The sequence below is a fragment of the Mastacembelus armatus genome, chromosome 4 (assembly GCF_900324485.2).
Source record: "Mastacembelus armatus chromosome 4, fMasArm1.2, whole genome shotgun sequence".
Taxonomy (NCBI): Eukaryota; Metazoa; Chordata; class Actinopteri; order Synbranchiformes; family Mastacembelidae; genus Mastacembelus; species Mastacembelus armatus.
Window position 1 is genome coordinate 13,984,261 of NC_046636.1, and position 23,715 is coordinate 14,007,975.

General features: G+C 39.3%; 1 protein-coding gene across 1 annotated transcript; it reads left to right on the forward strand.

Annotated features, from left to right (window-relative positions):
- The first annotated feature begins 964 nt into the window (after positions 1-964).
- On the forward strand, positions 965-22,949 carry LOC113139582 (transcription initiation factor TFIID subunit 4-like). The gene is made up of 13 exons (XM_026322881.2): positions 965-986; positions 1,935-2,438; positions 2,661-2,782; positions 8,804-8,893; positions 9,050-9,199; positions 11,298-11,430; positions 16,665-16,806; positions 16,904-17,064; positions 17,390-17,520; positions 18,089-18,214; positions 18,464-18,520; positions 19,851-19,964; positions 22,608-22,949. The coding sequence occupies exons 2-13, from the start codon at positions 1,937-1,939 to the stop codon at positions 22,731-22,733; spliced, it is 1,854 nt and encodes a 617-aa protein (XP_026178666.1). The 5' UTR covers positions 965-986; positions 1,935-1,936; the 3' UTR covers positions 22,734-22,949.
- Positions 22,950-23,715: the final 766 nt, after the last annotated feature.

Genomic DNA, 23,715 nt, shown 5'->3' on the forward strand with positions numbered 1-23,715 from the left:
CCATCCTTTCATTATCTATACCAGCTATCTAACCAGGGTCACAGGGATCTACTGATATTCCAGTGAGATGTAAAGTTATATCCTGCATAATACATGTCTCCAGCAGAGGGCGTAGAGTAACTTCAATGAGCTGTTCCCTTCAGTGAGACATTTCCATACTTCGCAGCTCCTCCACTAACAGAAAGCATGTGTATGTGTATGTGTTAGGCCTAGTAAAAAAAAAAGAAAAAAAAGTTTGGTAACTGAATACGTTCAACAATCGTCAATAGTTATATAAGTTCTGTTTAAAGTAGATTTGGATAAAAATGTGAACTTTTAAGTTCTGTGCTGCTTGTGAAGACACGGTAACCTATTCATGGATACTGCCTATTTTCAGTTATACGTCCGTGACTAATTAATCTCAGATTGTAAAGTTTCACTCAATTTATGCCACGTTATTAAAAAACAGGGGGATAATGAATGAGACATCAAGAAATAAGGATAAAACAGCATCTATCAATATTAGGTAAGAGCAGTGAAGTAAAATCAAGGACAGCTGGTAACAGAAGTCTTTACATTAGCCTTGAATTCCGTCTGGGATACTTCTTTAATTTAATTCCCTTCTACTAACATTTCCAAGTGGCTGGAGCAGAAAACCTTATTTCTTCCACTCTCAATCCAAACGCTTTCCCGCGTTGCATTACAAAGTAACATTACTTTGGTTTTGGCAGCATGAAATAGTTTGAGTTGAAGGAACTATTAATCACTGCCTCTGTGAGGATGCAGTACAATGGGTAAAAAAACCTGTCTGTCCTAGAATAAAAGTGCACCGAGCACAAACTTTTGGTCACATCATCTTCATATATATATATATCTTATTTACACCTCATATTCATTTGCTACATATTGTGAACTCACAAACTCTGCATTTGTGATTTATTTCGTATGTCTTTCCTGTGTGAACCAGATGCAGTCAGGTGGGGGCAGGAAGCAGGTTCTGCCATCTGGTGAGCTCGTCGCTTCGCTTTTCGTCTTTGACAAAGCTTTTTGCTTTGCTTATGTAAGTAAATCCTTAGTAGCGTATCTCGCCCTAAGGATAAGACAAGCAAATCGGCTCCTTTGCATAAAATAACGCTTGGCTGTATTTTAACTTTGGCTGCGACAGGGATCGCACAACTAGCTTAATGTCAACGCTAATATTCATACTGTCTTTGAATACTGTTTAGCGTTAACGTTTATAAGATCTTGCGGCTTTGTCCCAGATAAAAAAAAACATTCAACGTTAACTTAGTTAATAAATCGGCAAACATAACTTGCATGTATATAAAAACGTTTTATTTAAAAATGCTAACCTAACTCAGTTCTTTGCTCAATAACTTGACGTTAGCTAGCTAGCTAACGTTAACGCTAGCTAACTTTAATGTTAACGTTTACCTTGTAAATTAGCTTGTTTAAGATTAACAGTTGGTGAATTAGAAAGTAACAAAAGTATGTTTACGTTAGGGTGAGTGGCTACATTTCTGAATAATGTCGGAACTTAGCATTTGTGAAACTACTAAATGTAAGACTATCGGTGGCGTTATGCCAGGTTCTGCCTCCCTGCCGCGATCTGTCTGCACCACGTGGAAGCGCGCACGAACATCCAAACTCATAACTTCTAAGGCAAAGAACAGTTTAAAGCAAAGAAAAGCTTTGTTGGGTTTATCAGTGATGATAACTGATCCTAGCTTAATTCTAGTTTCTTAATGTTTAGTGTCATGTGTTTTATTATTGTAGCTATATTAGACTGGTTATTATCCAGTAGGCTATATGAAATTCAGTCGTGATCAAATAGCTCAAATTAGTATTAAAATTATTTGATTCATAAATCTGCAGATAACATATTTTGGTGTTTTATGAATTTAGCTTGTCATAATTCTGGATACCATATAAAATAATATTGTTTTTCCATTCAGAAATGGTTATGGCTACAAATCATGTGGTTGTTGAAACCAAAAGACTGGAGTCCTGTAGTGAAGCAAAACATGGAGATTCCTCCATTCAGGTCAAGGTATTACGGGTCCCAGCAAAAGGTGACTCCATCACTGTTGTGCAGCCCACACCCAGTGCTGTAGCTGTCTCAAAGTGTGACTCCACCTTTGCCCCACCCAAAGTCATTCCCACTGGTCAGGATTACCAAACTACCTCCTCTGCAGTGCCAGGCCCAAGGGCTCAGACTTCCTCTCCCTCAATCATGGTGATATCAAAGGTGGCCACACCAGGAGGAGTGAATGCTAACAGCCAACATGTATCAAAACCACCTTTGAGTCAGGTGGCCCCCATGGCCCAGGCCACAACCCCAGGAAAGACGGTGGTGATAACTGTGCCGAGAACAGCAGGTCCACAGCCAAATACTGTGACTCCTCGATTGCCACAGGCTGCTTCTTCACACCTCCCAGCCAATATCCAGATACCTTCAGGTGAGTTGTAGCAGACCAGTGTTTGTAGTCTAGATATTTGTCCTAATTGTTTATAGCTGTGTATGGTTATATAGCTCATGTTGCACATTTGGTACTATTGCATTTTTAATTTAAATTTTTATATATTTATATCTGCATTGTTGTTTACATACCTGCTGTTTGTCTGTGTGGTGCGCAATTATACAAACTTACAGTAGTTGCTCTGCACTCTAATTGTTGTAGGTATGATGTTAATTCACACCGACAGTGGTCAGCTGATGTTCGTATCCCAGCAGGCTTTGGCACAGGCTCAACAGGGTTCAAGAGTTGTCAGTAGTGAAGCACCCAGAATTCTGGCCCCTCAGGTTGTGTGCACTGCTACTTTCATTTTTTGGTAAACTGAAGTATAAGAATGCTGTGATAATTTATTTGTACTCCCATGGTCTTATTGAGCGGTCATGTCTGGATGTTAGGGTTCTGCAGCAGCTGGAAATAAAAGTAATGAGAAGGTTACAGTGATCAGGATCGCAGCCCCTCATAGTTGCCAGCCAGCACCTGTCCAGAAGACAGCTGTGGTAAAGGTATAAGTTTACAGTCATTAACAGTAGGCCATGCACTGCAATGCTTATGAGCAAATAAGCATTGTCACATGCAAATCACCTGCCAAAAACAAACTAAGAATTATGATGGAGAAGCTCTTTGTAAATATAAATAAGAATATGGTCATTTATTTTTAGTAAGCAGTCAAAATACATGGAGATGCGCACTTTGCACAACCCCTTTGCACTTTCTATTGGCAAAAAATTCCCACTTCAGTGTAACTATATATATATATATATATATATATATATATATATATGATGAGGTATCTTCCAAAAGTCACGTCTGAGCAAAACATCAAGCTATCAATACAAAGCCTTTTTTAACAAGCGTGTGTCATGCCTTTTTTATTTTTATGGTGTGTCATATTTGTTTATGAAAATCGATCTGTTTATTTAATATTCATGTATTTTAGCAGCCATTAACATACACTATTTCTCAGTCTAGTGGTTGTGAGAGAACCAAAGTTTTTAGATAGCAGAGATTACAAATAGAAAGTAATGTTTTCAGATGACAGCCCCGAAGAGCTTTATGGACAGATGCTCATGCCATCTTTATAGAGGTTTAGGTAGAGTTTTATCAAACCAAGCTATGTGCAAATGGTTACCTTTTAAAAAAAAAAAGTCAAGTTTGTTTTTAACTAAAATATTATGCTATAAGATCTCGCAATATTAAAACATGACAATATTTATTGTTGAGGTGGTATTAGTGCATAACAGTGCTTTGTCAGTTAAGCATTTCAGCTGTATGTTTGAGACAGAATACGAGTGTGGTGCACAAACATACATGTTTATATAGGTGCATCTCAATAAATGAGAATATCATCAAATCTTTCAATTTTGATTATTGCAACTTACAGATAATGAAAACCCAAAATTCAGTATCTCCAAAAATTAGAATATTGTAATTGTCATATTGGAGACTGGTGTCACTCTAATTAACTCAAAACACCTACAAAGGTTTCCTGAGCCTTTGAACAGTCTCTGTGTGGTTCAGTAGGCCACACATCATGGGGAAGACTACTGACCTGACAGTTGTCCGGAAGATGATCATTGACACCATGCAAAAGGAGAGTAAGACACAAAAGGTCATTGCTAAAGAAGCTGGATTTTCAGAGTGCTGTATGGAAGCACATTAATGCAAAGTTAAATGGAAGGGGAAAATGTGTTTGAAAAAGGTACACAAGCTACAGGGATAACTGCAGATTTGAGCGGATTGCGAAACAAAGCCCATTCAACAGTTTGGGGGAGATCCTCCAGGAGTGGACTGCAGCTGGAGTCAGTGCTTCAAGACCACCACACGCAGACACAGGCTATAACTGTCACATTCCTTGTGTCAAGCCACTCTTGAACCAGAGACAACCTCAGAGGCGTCTTACCTGGGCTAAGGACAAAAAGGACTGGACTGTTGCTTAGTTGTGCAAAGTCCTGTTTTCAAATGAAAGAAAATTTTGCATTTCATTTGGAAATGAAGGTCCCAGAGTCTGGAGGAAGAGAGAAGAGGCACAGAATCCAAGTTGCTTGAGCCAGTGTAAAGTTTCCCCAATCAGTGGTGGTTTGGGGAGCCATGTCATCTGCCGGTCTTCATCCACTATGTTTTATCAGGTCCAAGATCAGTGCAGCCATCTTCCAGGAAATTTTAGAGCACTTCATGCTTCCCTTTGCTGACTAGCTTTATGGAGATGCTGATTTCATTTTCCAGCAGGACTTGGCACCTGGCCACACTGCCAAAAGTACCAATATCTGGTTTAAGGACCATGGTATCTCTGTGCTTGATTGGCCAGCCTGACCTAAATCCCATAGGATATTGTGAAGAGGAAGATGTGAGACACCAGACCCACAATGCAGAAAAGCTGAAGACCGCTATCAGAGCAACCTGGGTTTCCATAACACCTAAGCAGTGCAACAGACTGGAGCACGGACCAAGTATTGAGTGCTGTATACATTCATACTTTTCAGTAGCCCAACATTTCTGTGTTAAAAATCCTTTTCTTTTTTTTTTTTAATGGTCATGAGTAATATTCTAATTTCCTGAGATACTGAATTTTGAGTTTTCATCTGCTGTTATAATAATTAAAATTAAAAGAAACTAACCCTTGAAATATATCAGTCAGTGTGTAATGAAGCTATTTAATATATGAGTTTAACTTTCTGAATTGAACTACTGAAATAAATCAACTTTTTGGTGATATTCTAATTTATTGAGATGCTTCTGTACATGTGAGACTGACTCAAGTCAACCCGTCAGAGCACATTTCATCTTTGCATCATTTACCACTCAGTATGCCTGCTACCTTATGTTTGGGCAGTTTTATCTGGTCCTGTTTTAAATTTTGGGGTCACTGTATAAGCTGTGTTGTTCAGGTTATTGGTGTAACTCCCAAACCAGCTGTAGTCCAAACCTTTGCTGCTGTGACTGAACACGAGAGTCAGCCTTGCACTGATGTCACAGAAATCAAAAAGGAGCCACCAACCACATTTAGTCAGGTGAGGACCAGCACTTATCTTCAGTTTGGATTTGAATTTGTTAAGGGCATAGATGCAACTCACCAGCAAACTATATCTACTGCATTTTGCATTTAAAGTTTATTTTTGTGTTGTATTGTTGGTTAAATGAGCTAAAATGGATTGGCAAAGTTTCGCACAGTTGCACAAAGATAACATATAATCACGCTTTCAATTTTACATCATACAGTATTGTTCAAAATAATAGCAGTAATGTGACTAACCAGAATAATCCAGGTTTTTAGTATATTTTTTATTGCTACATGGCAAACAAGTTACCAGTAGGTGCAGTAGATTCTCAGAAAACAAACAAGACCCAGCATTCATGATATGCACGCTCTTAAGGCTGTGCAATTGGGCAATTAGTTGAAAGGGGTGTGTTCAAAAAAATAGCAGTGTGGCATTCAATCAGTGAGGTCATCAATTTTGTGAATAAACAGGTGTGAATCAGGTGGCCCCTATTTAAGGATGAAGCCAGCACTTGTTGAACATGCATTTGAAAGCCTGAGTAAAATGGGTTGTTCAAGACACTGTTCAGAAGAAGAAGCGTACTTTGATTAAAAAGTTAATTGGAGAGGGGAAAACCTATAAAGAGGTGCAAAAAATTAGACTGTTCAGCTAAAATGATCTCCAATGCCTTAAAATGGAGGGCAAAACCAGAGAGATGTGGAAGAAAATGGAAGACAACCATCAAAATGGATCGAAGAATAACCAGAATGGCAAAGGCTCAGCCAATAATCAGCTCCAGGATGATCAAAGACAGTCTGGAGTTACCTGTAAGTACTGTGACAGTTAGAAGACGTCTGTGTGAAGCTAATCTATTTTCAAGAATCCCCCGCAAAGTCCCTCTGTTTAAGAAAAAAAAAAGGCATGTGCAGAAGAGGTTACAATTTGCCAAAGAACGCAACTGGCCTAAAGAGAAATGGAGGAACATTTTGTGGACTGATGAGAGTAAAATTGTTCTTTTTGGGTCCAAGAGCCCTAGACAGTTTGAGACGACCCCCAAACTCTGAATTCAAGCCACAGTGAAGACAAGAAATGTAAATGAATTGTGGAATGTTGTTAAAGAATCATGGAGTGGAATAACAGCTGAAACGTGCCACAAGTTGGTTGACTCCATGCCACACAGATGTGAAGCAGTTATAAAAAACTGTGGTCATACAACTAAATATTAGTTTAGTGATTCACAGGATTGCTAAATCCTAGAAACAAAAACGTTTGTACAAAATAGTTTTGAGTTTGTACAGTCAACGGCAAACACTGCTATTTTTTTTAACACACCCCTTTCAACTAATTGCCCAATTGCACAGCCTTAAGAGTGTACATATCATGAATGCTGGGTCTTGTTTGTTTTCTGAGAATCTACTCCACCTACTGGTAACTTGTTTGCCATATAGCAATAAAAAATATACTAAAAACCTGGATTATTCTGGTTAGTCACATTACTGCTATTATTTTGAACAATACTGTATGTAGTCAAAATAGTACACTAACTCCAACCCTCTGAATGTTCCTATGTTTCAAAGTAGTGAAGTCCCATATTTTGTAGATTTCATGGTTTGAGATCCATTCGTTGTTCATGGTGACCATCTCCTAAGCACTTGAATGCGTAGTTTTAATCCTGTGTTCTTTCCTCAGGAAAAAAGTTTCATATACTCAGATAATTTTGTCACAATAGATGCAGCAGCAATTTATGCATCGACAATTTATACATTTACCAGTCATTAGCTTATGTGTCACTGAACTGTCTTTAGCCGTTCTTATATGCATGTTTTCAAGGTGAAACAGGTTAATGTAAAGTGATATAATGAACCCAGACAATAATTGCTTAAACACTGGTGCATCATTTGTGCGACAAGTGCAGTGTATCCAAAAAATCATCAAAATTGCCTGTTAACTGACATTTCACCACCAGGAGATGCTGGAAAGTGTGAAAAAGTGCAAGAACTTCCTGATAACTCTGATCAAGCTGGCTTCCAGTGATGCCAAATCTGCCAATATGGCTAACAATGTCAAGGGACTGGTCAGGGGTCTACTGGTATGTCTCCCTATAAAAGGAGCTGGTGTCATTTATTACATTAGTATGGTAACGTAATCTTTTAATATGTGAAATATATGTAAATGTTTAGATCCAGAAGCACATGGTGCATCATATACAGTGGTGTGAAAAAGTGTTGGCCCCCTTCCTGACTTTTTTTTTTTTTTTTGCATGTTTGTCACACTTAGTTTCAGATCATCAAACAAATTTAAATATTAGCCAAAGATAACGCAAGTATACACATCATGCAGTTTTTAAATGAAGGTTTTTATTATTAAGGAAAAACAAAATCCAAAACTACATGGCCCTGTGTGAACAGTGTTTGCCCACTAAACCTAATAACTGGTTGGGCCACCCTTTGCAGCAACAACTGCAATCAAGCATTTGCGATAACTTGTAATGAGTCTGTTACAGCACTGTGGTGGAACTTTGGCCCACTCATCTTTGCAGAATTGTTGTAATTCATCCGCATTGGAGGGTTTTCGAGCATGAACCGCCTTTTTAAGGACATGCCACAGCATCTCAATTGGATTCAGGTCAGGACTTTGTCTTCATTTTGTTTTTCTTGAGCCATTCAGAGGTGGACTTGCTGGTGTGTTTTGGATCATTGTCCTGCTGCAGAACCCAAGTTCGCTTCAGCTTGAGGTCACAAACAGATGGCCGGACATTCTCCTTCAGGATTTTTTGGTAGACAGCAGAATTCATGGTTCCATTTATCATAGCAAGACTTCCAGGTCCTGAAGCAGCAAAACAGCCCCAGACCATCACACTACCACCACCATATTTTACTGTTGGTATGATGTTCTTTTTCTGAAATTTTTCAACCATCATCTTGGGGATCATCAAGATGTTTTCTGGCAAAACTGAGATGAGCTTTTATGTTCTTTTCGCTCAGCAGCGGTTTTCGTCTTGGAACTCTGCCATGCAGACTATTTTTGCCCAGTCTCTTTCTTATGGTGGAGTCATGAACAGTGACCTTAACTGAGGCAAGGGATTAAAGTGTGACAAACATGCAAAATAAGAAATCAGGAAGGGGGCCAACACTTTTTCACACCACTGTATGTTGGTGAAATATTTTTTTCATTGGAAAGTAGGATAGAGAACATTAAACCCATTATTTTCAACATAGACGATGTATAGTTACATTTCATGTCACAAACTGAACAATCAAAAAGTAAAATCGTAGTTGTGGCAACAACTGGAAAAGTATCTTCTGTTGATGTTTGTATCCTTTTGCCCTACAGGAAGGGAAGCTAGAAGCAGACGAGTTTACAGGACATCTCTATAATGAGTTGAAGTCCACTCCACAGCCATGTTTGGTGCCATTTCTCAAAGTAAGTCAGTAATTCAGTATAAGATTTGTTGTACCAGCAATCTATGCTGTTTTACTGAAGAAAATTAAATTAATTTCAATATAAAAATGTGTAAAGCCTTCTGTGGCCAAAATGGAATTTGGCTTAAATCATGATTTCTTTCCTTATTGCCACTAGAAAAGTATTCCTGCAGTGCGTCGCCTTACAGCAGACCCCCGGTTATTTATTCAGCAAGCTTCAACCGCCACCCGTAACCCCAATACCTTGTCTTCCACAATAAAGCAGTCCATCACTGACACAGGACCAAGCCTCATGACCAGTCAGCAGGTACAGAAATGTCAGGTTGTCTAATGTGGTCACTAGAGATGCAACAATTATAGATTTTGTTGCTACGACTAGAGTGAGAAATAATCCTGGTTTCACAATTATTATGCATTCATTAATTTTACAACACAGCTAATGTATAAAATTACCTGAACACTCATTAGGTTTTAGTATTATTTGTTGCTGCCTTTTGAAACAGAAACCACACAGTAACCAAATAATACGGCACAGAATAATAAAGACAAAATCCACCTCTCCCTTTGGTATTAAAGATTTAAAAGGTCTGTCAGTATTTCCCTTTTGAAATTAACAAATGGAAATGGATCACAAAATTATTTCATGTTTTCAGTTTGTATATTCTTTCTACATTTCTTTTGGAACTGAGGTAGAGCCGCTACTGGAAGTTTACAAGCTCCTGATGTTATGTTAGTGTTTTACTCCTGGCATATCAACTTACAAAGCCCAACATTTTCTCAACACATATGGGAGGAAGCAACAAGATGTAACATTAAATGTTCATGAGAACTGCATTCTGTCTTCCATAGACTAACGTTTAGATGCTTTGTTTACAATGCACTGAAAGCCAGTTATTGATTGTGACACATTTATTGTTAATTCCTTACAACCTCTATGCTTCATTAAGTAACTTGGCATGTAATTTAATATAGTTATGTATTACCTTTACTTCGCTGTGCAAAGCTGGGTGGTGATCCTGCAGGTGCTGCATCAAATCTGATGTACTGGCTCCTTTAACAGCAATTTCTTTTTTTTAACTGCAGCTTTTTCAAACAGGTAACACCTTAAAGACACTGAAGTAGTTCATCTGTAGATTCAGGCTGTCTTCTGTCTCCTCATGTGATCCTACACTGACTTCACACTGCCCAGATCAGAGCTCTGTTGCCCCTTTTCAGCCAATATGAACTAAGAGCCAGACCAGAGCTTTTTTACCTTGCAAACCTTCTAAGAACCCGTTTGCTTTTCCACAGGCTAGAGAGGCACCATAGAGGCACCAACATCTTCTAAGTTAAAACAATGGCACACCAGTTTTGTTAGAATAATTATAAATAGTGCAGCCTGATACCTGTAACCTGTGACATACAGGCTCACTAAGCAGTGTGCACAACATGTAGGTGAAGGAGCTAACATTAAAGTAAGTATACTGCCCTGGTACATCAATTGCCCATACCCCCAGTCGGACCTTCACACATTACACGACCGTCAGGAAAACGAAAGACAAGTAATGTTATTATAAAATATTATATAGTGATTATTCAGCAAAGCAGCTAATGAAAAAATGTTGATCACTTAATCGTAGCATTGAACTCTTTTACTTACTTCATGAACTCTAGTGGGATTTTTGTCCTGCACAGACATCTGAATAATGAACCTGGGGTTATTGAGACACCTGATGGTGTGTTAATAATCTAAAATAGACAGATAATCATGACTAGATGAAATTTGTTAGTTTTAGTTCAGGTTGGCAGGATTGTTAAAATTTCTATTAACATAGAAAATGGCTGGCGTTATTCTTCAAGAGCTACAAAAAGTGTTTGATTGCAGACAGTCTGAAAAGGGTTTTCGATAAAATATCACGTTGAAGCTCCTAATGATTTTACCTAAGCCACTTTCATTTGTTGTAATTTGACGTTATATTGAAAATCAAAAGCAATATAGTGGATGTCAATTAACTTTGTCAGTTTCAACTTGAATGTGTAAAATGTAAAACATTTAGCAGCATCTAGAGGTGAGATTGCAGAATGTAACCTTCTAAGCACCCCTCACGACCCACTTTCCCATTATCATCCCATGCTGTAGAAACATGGTGCAACATGGCTGCCTCAGTGAAAGGAGGCCTGTTCTCTAAGTAGATGTAAAAGGCTCATTCTAACATTAAGAAAATGCAGTGATTGGTATTTTCTGGTGATGGCAAAATATTTATGAATGCTGTATTCAATTTCTGCTAATAGATCACTGAATATTGCACATTGGAACCTTTAATTCAGAGAAAAATATTTTTTTCTGTTTTGATGACAACACATTTAGCTATGTGTATAGATGCCACATTTGAATACAAGTCTTAATGATTGCCCTTGAATTGCAGGTTATTCAGCAACCTCAACGAGCGACTGTGATACCCAGTCCGACGTCACTAGCCCAATCCAGAAATTACACCTTTAAGAACAGCAGATTTTCTCCCAAACACACAGTAGTCCAGTCTGGAAAACACTTTACAGGTAACAGTTATAAAAAAAATCAGTGTACAACTTTACAATTCAGCACAACAATTCAGTACAACTTTACAATTCAGCAATGTGATATGCTCATGGGTGTTGCTGTTTCAATTCATTATTGATTATTTTTATTGTGAAGTTTAATTTCATTTCAAAGAGTAACTAAACCCAAAAAACACTTTTCCACCTGAAAACCAAAGTATATGTAAGTATAAGGGGGCTGAGATGGGGACTCGAATCTGCGACTTGGAGTCCCTATGCACTTGAGTTGCACAGACAGTAACTTGACACTTGTCCTCAAAGTACTTGAGACTCAACTCGGACTTGATGTTTGGTACTCCTGAACAATGTATATATATTTATTTTATTTTTACAAATTAACCGAAATTTCTGACAGTCAATATGTTTATTTTCTTCTTCGTCTGGTAAATGAGTGACAGAATAGATGCAGCAAAGGTGTATTTCTGTCCTTTATTTGGTAGTGAGCACAACCCATTCTTGGCACACCTTGTCACTGATGACTGTAAACTGCAGTAAATTCGAATTTGTGTTGTGAACATGGCCAGCATCCAGGCAAGTGCAGTCCAGTTTGTTATGTGTCCGTCCATTCATTACCTATACTTGCTTATTCCTATTCAGGGTCACAGGGATTTGTTGGAGGCACACCCTGCACAGGTCACCAGTCTATCGCAGGGCCACATACAAACAACCGCACACACTCACACTCACTCTTATGGCGGATTTAGAATCACCAATCAACTTGACATACATGTTTTTGAACTGTGGGAGAAAGCCAGAATACCCTGAGAAAACCCACGCAAGCAAACTCCACACAGAAATGCCCCTGCCAGGTTTTAAACCAGGAACCTTCTTGTTGTGAGGCAGCAGTGTTAACCACACAGTCACTGGTTTATCACATTTGGTTATTATGACTTCATACAAAGCCTAACCAAGCAAACAGCAATATGCAAGGTGTGCAGTATATAAAAAAAATTTAGGTCAACCACATCTAATTTTACTATGCACCTTAAAACACACCCGGACAAGTCCCTCAGTCAACACTTTGTTTAGCTCAACATCGGCTATCTAATGTTAGCTTGTTACTAGCTTTGCAGTCTGCACAGCATGCAACAGGCATTGTTCATTGTAAGCTTGAGACTTGGACTTCCAAAAAATGACTTTTGAACATTTCTGGCATCTAATAACATTGTTGATTGGTTCAGGTCCAAATCTTAAAATTTTAGTGAAAATATTTTAATTCTACATATTGTTACAAATATGCATAGGGACTGCCCTCTACTGGCTACAACAGAATTTTGCTATTGGCTGAACTGCTAGCAGGTGATGTATATGGTGGTAGGTTACCAACCACCACCACCCCACCCCACATCTTACAAAATTGCATCTCCTGCTAATGCAGGCTCTCACTAGATGACCTGATTTCAAGATTAACCACACTTTAACATGTCACGGTTAAATAATTGTAAAGGCTCTGCTACACTGATTTTTTTTTTTTTTTTTTTTTCCCTCCATTGCATGGAACAGAACATGATCTGTTTCTGGATATCTTACCTTACATCCCATATCAATGCACAGAGAACTTGCATTCTGAATACAAGTCAGGTCTACCAGATGTGCCGTCTCAATTTGCAAACTGGAAACCAATCACAATGCAGGTAGAATTGTGATAATGACATTGCTTAAATTAGATTTAGATGCAAATGAATCATGATCACATGTGATTTAAAGATAGTATATCCAGATAAAGGTCTCCATACATTTACAGTGGGTACGGAAAGTATTCAGACCCCTTTAAATTTTTTACTTTGTGTCATTGCAGCCATTTGCCAAAATCACAAAAGTTCATTTTATTTCTCATTAATGTACACTCAGCACCCCATCTTGACAGAAAAAAACAGAAATGTAGAAATTTTTGCAAATTTATTAAAATAGAAAAACTGAATATCACATGGTCATAAGTATTCAGTCCCTTTGCAGTGACACTCATATTTAACTCACATGCTGTCCATTTCTTCTGATCCTCCTTGAGATAATAATAATACTTTTATTTATAAGGCGCTTTAAGAACAGCAAGAGCTGACACAAAATGCCGTACACCAAAACAAAGAATTTACATATATATATATATATATATATATACACATATATACACGAAATCGCCAGTATCAGAACAAGTAAAAATATCACTAAAAACTTTAATTAAAGCTGACTCTGTGCTGTGGTGTGGTTTAAAACCGGACTGAAAGATCTCTAGAATCTCATGCTCATCCAAAAACGCTTTCAGTTGAGCATAAACAACTTTTTCTAAAACCTTTGAAAAAAACGGTAGTCTAGAAATAGGTCTATAGTTAGCCAACACAGATGGATCCAGACTCTGTTTCTTTATAAGCGGTTGCACTACCGCATGTTTAAAATTAGAAGGAACAACACCAAACGATAGACTATTGTTAATAATGTTAAGGACCAATTTGCCTACGCAGGGAAAAACTTCTTTAAAAAACCACGGGGGAGCTGGATCACGTGGGGAGCCTGAGGGATTCAGAGAGCCAACCACATCCTCTAGTTGTGACATAGATATTGGTTGGAATTGAACAAAAAAGACAGCACAACAAGGAACAGACACAGAAGGAGCAGAAACAGGCAGTGAGATAAGAGACCTAATGGTGGCAACCTTATCCACAAAAAACTGAAGGAAGTCATTACACAACTCAACAGAAGCTTCTAAGCAAGTAGACTGTGGACCATGAAAAACAGAATCAATAGTATTAAAAAGCACTCGTAAGTTGTGACAGTTTGAGGAAATGAGATTTGAGAAATGTAGCCTTCTGGACTCTTTAACAGTGTTCTGGTAGTTATTCCAGCAGTCCTTCCATATTTGGAGAGAAACTTGCAGTTTGTCCCTTCTCCACGTACGCTCAGCTTTGCGACACTGCCGCCTGAGAGCTCGGGTTCCATCATTGAGCCATGGGTCAGATTTTGCTTTTGGCCGCTTGGTCATAAATGGGGCCACAGAATCCAGGACAGAGAGACAGGAAGAATAAAACCAGGTAGTTAAGTCGTCACAGTGAGCGGAGATGGAGGCAGGTGGGGGGACCAAGGCACTCGAAAGCAGCAGAAAAGCAACCAGCAGAAGAGGAGTTCAATGCCCGGCAGCGTCGAGCAGGAGCAGGGATTTTGACGGTGGGGGTGGAAAACCCCACCTCAAATAAAACCGGCATATGATCGGAAAGTACTGGGTCGCCAATCTCCAAGTTGAGTACGGGCAGGCCAAAAGAAAAAACAAGGTCCAACGTGTGGCCTTGTTTGTGCGTAGGGCCAATAACAGACTGCACCAAATTAAAAGAATCAGCAATACTTAAGAGGTCCTTCACCAAGGGTTTATCAGGGCAACACACATGAATATTAAAATCTCCAAGAATGAGGACACGGTCGTAATTCGGCATAATCTCGGAAAGGAAGTCAGAAAAGTCATTAATAAAATCCTTATTATATCTAGGAGGCCGATAGATGACAGCACAGGATTAGACCGACCGATTTCAGTAGCGGCCAGTTCGAAACTGTGAAATGTAGATATAAAGGAAGGTTGCTTACATTTAAAGTCCTCCTTAAAAACAATCGACATACCTCCTCCTCTGCCTGATGTCCTTGGAAAATTAAAATAGCCACAGCCAGGTGGCAAAAATTCAAAAAAAGCCATGGAGTCTTCGACTGTAAGCCATGTTTCAGTCATACAGAAGAAATCCATGTTTTGAGTATAAAAGATTTATTAGTCAATGATCTGACATTTAGCAAGCCAAACCTGATGGGAAATAGATTCTGGACCTGAAATCCAACAGCTGGCGGGACATGGGGCAGTAGCCTCAGGTGTCGAAGATTTATTCCACGAGGGCGGAGACGGGGAGCCACCAGATACCGAAACTGAGGCCCCTCGTCCTCCAAGAAACCCACAACTGGAACCAGACAGCCGTAGATCGGGCCCAGAAGGCGCCATGACACCGAAAACCGAGGGGAATGTCCATATTTAGTCCCGGAGGCAGTTGAGGCATCACGCAAACCGGCCCTCGATCGCACCACCCAACCCGCACGATGGTTCTGCTCCTTCATTGGAGTCCAGCTGTGTTTAATTAAACTGATTGGACTTGATTAGGAAAGGCACACACCTGTCTATGTAAGACCTTACAGCTCACAGTGCATGTCAGAGCAAATGAGAATCATGAGGTCGAAGGAACTGCCCAAGGAGCTCAGAGACAGAACTGTGGCAAGGCACAGATCTGGCCAAGGTTACAAAAGAATTTCTGCAGCACTCAAGGTTCCTAAGAGCACGGCCAAGTACAGAGATATCCTGGAAGAAAACCTCTTCCAGAGTGCTCAGGACCTCAGACTGGGCCGAAGGTTCACCTTTCAACAGGACAATGACCCTAAGCACACAGCTAAAATAACAAAGGAGTGGCTTCGGAACAACTCTGTGACCGTTCTTGACTGGCCCAGCCAGAGACCTAAACCCAATTGAGCATCTCTGGAGAGACCTGAAAATGGCTGTCCACCAACGTTCACCATCCAACCTGACAGAACTGGAGAGGATCTGCAAGGAAGAATGGCAGAGGATCCCCAAAACCAGGTGTGAAAAACTTGTTGCATCATTCCCAAGAAGACTCATGGCTGTACTAGCTCAAAAGGGTGCTTCTACTCAATACTGAGCACAGGGTCTGAATACTTATGACCATGTGATATTTCAGTTTTTCTTTTTTAATGAATTTGCAAAAATTTCTACATTTCTGTTTTTTTCTGTCAAGATAATGAGAAATAAAATGAACTTTCTTGGCTACAATGACAAAGAGTGAAAAATTTAAAGGGGTATATTATATACTTATATATACTTTCCGTACCCACTGTATATGTTATCATTGAATGGTACTAACTTTGTGCCTTCTCTCTCCCGTAGTTTGTGCTCTCTCTCTCTGTACCTTCTGCAGGTGTCCCTGGTCCTGGAGCTGTATATTACTGATGTGCATTTAATGGCCCCATCAACCTGCACAGTGTTTATTTGTTGTTTATTGGTGCTGTTCTTTTCTTCTCTATCCGCTCACCCCAACTGGTTGAGGCAGATGGCCAAGGGGGTTGAGATGATTTTTATTGTAACTTGGTGATTTGCAAATAAATTTTATTTAAAATAATGTTTGTAATTTGAAAACTGATTGAGTTAAATGTCCGATCAGTGCAGATTTTTTTTTTTTCCTTTTTTTTTTTTTTGGTCCACATAACTTTGCATTTCTCTCTTTTTATAGGAACTTTTTCCCTGAAGCAAGATCCACCTCAATCTATCAAATTTGCATTCAAGGACAGTGCAGGATCTTACAAGTAACACATACAGTTAATTTCTTTTGACTCAAGTGTGAGGGGTGACTTGACTTAGCGGAGTTATGCATTTGTGTGTGTGTCTGTGTGTGTTTACCAGAGAAGATGATGACATTAATGATGTAGCCTCCATGGCTGGAGTCAACTTGAGAGAGGAGAATGCACAGATCCTGACAACCATGGTTGGCTCTGTGGTGCAGTCATGCTATGATCAGCCCTTCCTCTCACCTAAAGCAATGCTCAGCCGGATCCTTCAGATAGGTACATGAGCCATACTGGGCCAGCCACTGGACTTAATATGTAACATTCTTTCTGTGATACAATAATTTAATCTTTCATAATAAACAAATGAGCTACATAACAGGCACATTTTCTCTTTGTCATACTCAAAGTACATAACCGAAATAAACTATATTTATGGAAATAGTGCCAACCATGTTTAGAGTGTAAACAGTATTATGCCAGATGCCACTGAATTGTATTTATTCAAGTCACAGGTTAATGTGGTTGCATGTGTTTGAGCTATTTATTAAATACAGTTTTTGGTTTTTATCAGTTTTAAAATAATATTTATATCTGATGTTAGGGCAGGCAATGGGAATAACTGATGTTGCACCTGAGGTGGTGGCTCTGGTTTCTCATGCTACTCAGGAGTGTCTCCGTGGACTGCTGGAGAATCTCTCAGTGATGGCACAACACCGCAAAGCAACCTTCAAGGTACAAAAGTCTGACGCAGACCCAAAACAGTGACAGTGGATACCTACCACATTGCCTTATGGTTGAGTAATGTATTTATTTAGACCCTGATGTATACCATGCTCCCAGTATGTCTGTGCATGCATTTAGATCTCCCCAGTTGGTTCTCCAGGTAGTCAGCAATGGGTAGGGCTGGGATAGTTGGAAAACAAGCAGGGCAGTGTTCCTTGAGGACCAGGGTTGGGAACCACTGGTATAGAGATGTGTTAATTCTCTAGTAGCTGGGTGTAATTTACATATGATTCTAATCAATGACAACCATGTGTAATGGCAGTGTTCTCTGACCATGTTAAATTACTACACATTGGTGAATGTTACTTTATTTCTGTGCATTTTTAAGTAGTTACTCTTGGTGGTATCACAAATGTCATCAGTGATATTTGACATTTTCAGTTTATCCTATTGGCTGAATGTCCCAGTGTTTTTCTGTTCATTTCAAATAACATCTTGTCAAAATGCTGCTTATGCCGGCTGTTGTGCGGACAGAAAGAAAGCCCTTGTTAACTTGCATATTTGTGTGTGGTAATAGGATGACCTGTGGCATGTCAAAGCAAGTGATGTACGCTCTCAGCTTCGTTTCCTGGAAGAAGTGGAGAGTTTGAAGAAGAGGAGGAAAGATGAAGAGGAGAGAGAGACACTGTTGTGTTTGGCTAGAGTAAGCTTGACCAGAATGAAACTGTGCTGTTGTTCCATTGAAATGGTCTTTAAACAACCATTTTTCTTTTCTGAACAAGGATAGACTTGTACCAAGATACAAATAGTACAAAACAAGATTGTTTTTATTCTTAAATATACATTTCAATGCCACACCTGCTTTTTATCCAAAACTTTTATCTGCTGACATGGTTTCTGCCTTTATTTAAATGCTGCTTCCTAACTCCAATCTGTCTGTCTGTGATCACAGAGTCGCTCACACACTGAGGATCCACAGCATCAGCAGCTCAAGCAAAGAGCCAAAGAGGTGTGCACTTGTTTCATTATGTGTGTTTTACAGCAACCTAGGCCCTTATTCTAAACGTTGAAATTTGAATCATGCATATCTACATTTTTGGTGATGAGGGAAATTGGTGACAGATAGTGAAGCAGCAAATTATAGCCAGATCTTCTTCTCAAATGTAATTTTTCCTTCAAGCCAGTAATATATTCACAGTATGACAAACATTCAGGCACCTCCCTGTGTATTCTTCTAATACTGTGAAAATCTGAATATATTTTTTTGTATCAGATCTCTTCTATGAACACATGCCTATATTGCCAGGGTCACTGGGTGCACAGAGGGCACTGGAAATTACTGTTTTGCCAGACACATTCTGCCATTCTGCCTTCTCTGGTCACCTTATTCAACACTCACACCACCTGCATTCACTTTTAGCTGTGTGAGAGATGTTGGAATTAAATACTGTCATTCTTCATTGTTTTTGGGAAAAGTGTTACCATTTAAGACGCTGATAAACACTATGGAGGGCTTTTTTTTTCCTTCTCAGGGTGCTGTGTCTCCCACACCATGTCAACCACTGCACCATACACTCATTACAATTTTCCAAGCCTATTCCTGCACACACACTTGCACTTGCTTGAGTAGATGTGAGATAATTGGAAGTGATATTAATCAAGGCTGTTTTTTAGTTTAGAGTTGATGCCAACAGTAAATAAAATGTGTTCCCTGAGAAAGAACAAACCTTGTATTAAATTTGTAAAAACTACATGAGATTGAGTTCACTATTTTTACCTCAAGCTGTGGAAATTAAGCATTTTTAAGGTTTAGATATTGTGAATAAAGTATAATGTAAGGTCACTCACACTACATCTTATTTCTAGTTGATTTGGCTCATCACTTCTTTTTCATTGTTAGTGGAATCATCGCCAGGTTTTTTTTTTTTTTTTTTGTTTTGTTTTCTGTGGTCATGAATCTAAAGGTGACCACCTCCAGCCACATGAGAAATTTCTGTACCCAGCCACTATGGGATTAATATGGCCACATTTCATCCTGTTGCCTCAAGTGGATTATCTACATCTTTATCTCAGACTGAGTTGCAATGAGTGAAATTTCCTCAGGACTTAAGGTCTTGGCTTTGTGCATGTCTCTGGTGGTCATCCAGAATTCAAAGAACTGTAGTTACATTCATAACTTGATTTATTCCTGTAACTTACATACAACATACATACACTGTGTTGTATTTTACAGTAAGTGCCCAGTCACGCAGTTTTTAAAAATGTGAAAATTAAAATGTATGAATAGCTGTGTTGCTCATCACATTTTCAACAATTCATACCAAGTCTTGGCTTTACAGTTACGACAAATAGAAGAAGCTCAGCTGCAGCAAAGAGAGACCAACCTCACTGCATTGGCTGCCATTGGGCCTCGCAGGAAGAGAACTGTGGAGGAGAGCCAGGTTGGTGTGTGTGTGTGTGTGTGTGTGTGTGTGTGTGTGTGTGTGTGTGTGTGTGTGTGTGAGAGAGAGAGAGAGAGAGAGAGTTCTATGTTCAGAGAAGCACCTCTTACAAGGGGGAAGGAACCATGATTTTTTTTTTTTCTTGTTAGGACTAAATTGGATGTATTTGCTTTTTCTATTTTTTGACAAATTAATTTACTTGCATCTTGACATGACATTCAGCATTATGGAGAAGCATCTAAATTTAGATAGATCATTAAACAGATGGAACTGAATGAAACAGATGGGGGGGGGACCCAGAAACCTTTCACCAAACCAATGTGAAACACCACACGTATGAAGACTGGAAAAAAATCAACAAAAATAAATACACCACCACTAACAATGGATATAAACTAGAGGAAAACTAGTTTTGTATTACTGCAGGTTGATAGAATCAGGGCAAGCACAGACTCACAGGAAACCCATACCTCACCATGCTTAGCATGTGTTAAACTGTTAATTTAATATTTTAATTCTCTGTGTTTAAATCCTAGTCCCAGAGGCTGTAGGTTTAAAGATGAGAACTCTCTAACTGCACACACTTCCCACTGCCTTTGAACGAGCAGTGCTGGCAGTCTGCCACCCCTCTTTACACTTACAGCCACAGGGCTTCCTTTACCTCAGCTGGCAGAGCACACAGTGATGACAGGATGGCAGAGTGGTTAGAGTGGAAGCAAGTGAATATCTCTTTGTACAATTAGTCTTTGTAACTCTTTAGCATGTGTTACTGCACATGCTCAGAATTTGTGAACTAGTAAAGGTAAAAGTGTTGAAATACTCCCCCAGCTTATCCATTTTAAGTCTTTGCCATATAGTAAAAACCTTTTACCAATATCTGTGTTCAACACTTGCCGTAAGACGAGCCTCATTGTCAGGGTATACACTTGTCTTCTATCATCCATGAAAACAGTCTCAAATGTACAGTGGGTACGGAAAGTATTCAGACCCCTTTTAAATTTTTCACTCTTTGTGTCATTGCAGCCATTTGCCAAAATCAAAAAAGTTCATTTTATTTCTCATTAATTTCTCACTCAGCACCACAGAAAAAACCAGAAATGTAGAAATTTTTGCAAATTTATTAAAAAAGAAAAACTGAAATATCACATGGTCATAAGAATTCAGACCTTGTGCTCAGTATTGAGTAGAAGCACCCTTTTGAGCTAGTACAGCCATGAGTCTTCTTGGGAATGATGCAACAAGTTTTTCACACCTGGATTTGGGGATCCTCTGCCATTCTTCTTTGCAGATCCTCTCCAGTTCTGTCAGGTTGGATGGTGAACGTTGGTGGACAGCCATTTTCAGGTCTCTCCAGAGATGCTCAATTGGGTTTAGGTCAGGGCTCTGGCTGGGCCAGTCAAGAACGGTCACAGAGTTGTTCCGAAGCCACTCCTTTGTTATTTTAGCTGTGTGCTTAGGGTCATTGTCCTGTTGAAAGGTGAACCTTCGGCCCAGTCTGAGGTCCTGAGCACTCTGGAAGAGGTTTTCTTCCAGGATATATCTGTACTTGGCTACATTCATCTTTCCTTCAATTGCAACCAGTCGTCCTGTCCCTGCAGCTGAAAAACACCCCCACAACATGATGCTCCCACCACCATGTTTCACTGTAGGGATTGTATTGGGCAGGTGATGAGCAGTGCCTGGTTTTCTCCACACATACCGCTTAGAATTAACACCAAAAAGTTCAATCTTGGTCTCATCAGACCAGAGAATCTTATTTGTCATAGTCTGGGAGTCCTTCATGTGTTTTTTGGCAAACTCTATGCGGGCTTTCATGTGTCTTGCACTGAGGAGAGGCTTCCGTCGGGCCACTCTGCCATAATGCCCCAACTGGTGGAGGGCTGCAGTGATAGTTGACTTTGTGGAACTTTCTCCCATCTCCCTACAGCATCTCTGGAGCTCAGCCACAGTGATCTTTGGGTTCTTCTTTACCTCTCTCACTAAGGCTCTTCTCCCACGATTGCTCAGTTTGGCTGGACGGCCAGGTCTAGGAAGAGTTCTGGTCGTCCCAAACTTTTTCCATTTGAGGATTATGGAGGCCACTGTGCTCTTAGGAACCTTGAGTACTGCAGAAATTCTTTTGTAACCTTGGCCAAATCTGTGCCTTGCCACAATTCTGTTTCTGAGCTCCTTGGGCAGTTCCTTCAACCTCATGATTCTCATTTGCTCTAACATGCACTGTCAGCTGTAAGGTCTTATATAGACAGGTGTGTACCTTTCCTAATCAAGTCCAATCAGTTTAATTAAACACAGCTGGACTCCAATGAAGGAGCAGAACCATCTCAAGGAAGATCAGAAGAAATGGACATGTGAGTTAAATATGAGTGTCACTGCAAAGAATCTGAATACTTATGACCATGTGATATTTCAGTTTTTCTTTTTTAATAAATTTGCAAAAATTTCTACATTTCTGTTTTTTTCTGTCAAGATGGGGTGCTGAGTGTACATTAATGAGAAATAAAATGAACTTTTTTGATTTTGGCAAATGGCTGCAATGACACAAAGAGTGAAAAATTTAAAGGGGTCTGAATACTTTCTGTACCCACTGTATATGTATATATAGGGCATTTTGGTTACTTATATTTTTATGTGTGTGTCTGTGTGTGCATTTGTCAGGTGCTTCTGCTGCCCAGACAGGGTGTCCAGAGAATGACTCGGTTGATGCTGAGGGATCTGCTGTTGTGTATGGAGCAGGACCACTTCTTGCACCACTCTCTCATTCTGTATAAAGCAATGCTCTGATTATTATGATTTACTAATTTATGAGCTATCAGTTTGTGTTAAAGTTACAAGGTTTTGGACTTTCTATTTGCACTTGTTTATTTCTTTGTTTTATTCTGTACAGTTGACTAAGTATGATCCTCAGTTATGGTACAGTTATCAGTGATGGTAATCACTTTGGTTTTGATGCAGATTGCATTTGTTTGATAGATGCATAAATTACCTGATGACTAAGATTATAAAGATAAAGATAAATGTGCTACTAGGAAACACTTACTGATGTGTTCTATGAACAGTGTTCTCATTTGGATTTTGAGATTTTCATTATTTTTCTTGAGTATCATTAAAGGTGAATTTACAATTAAGATTAATTTAATGTGCCTTGTTTTAGTCATTAAAGCAATATGAATCTGGGGATGGTAAAAGTGGTCCATTGAAGTGGTCTATTGAATGGACTACTATCAAACATGATCTCATGACTTTTCACCTACCATCGTGCCTTGAACAAAAATGGATAATCCCCCCTCCCTCTCTCTCTTTCTGTTCCTTCTGCAGGTGTCCCTGGTCCTGGAGCTGTATATTGCTGATATGCAGTTACTTGCCCCACAAACCTGCAGTGTCTGTTTGTTGTTTATTGTTGCTTTTTTTTTTTTTTTCCCCCTCTCCTCTGTCCACTCACCTCAACCTGTCGAAGCAGATGGCCACCTAAACTGATCCTGGTTCTGCTGGAGGTTTCTTCTATTAGAGGGAGTTTTTCCTTTAAGGGATTTGTTGGGTATTGTAAAGTGCCTTGAGATGATTTTCCTGTAATTTAGTGCTGTACAAAAACATTGAATTGAACTGAACTGAATAGCAGGTCACTCACTTGCAACATTTTGTGCCTTCTGTGCTTTAATGGAGCGCACTGAGTAAAACATCTGGATTTATAGCCAGTTCAGGTAATCAAAATGCATGGATGGACTTGAGATATGAATGACTTCATTTATGAGTCCTCCTAAAGTCC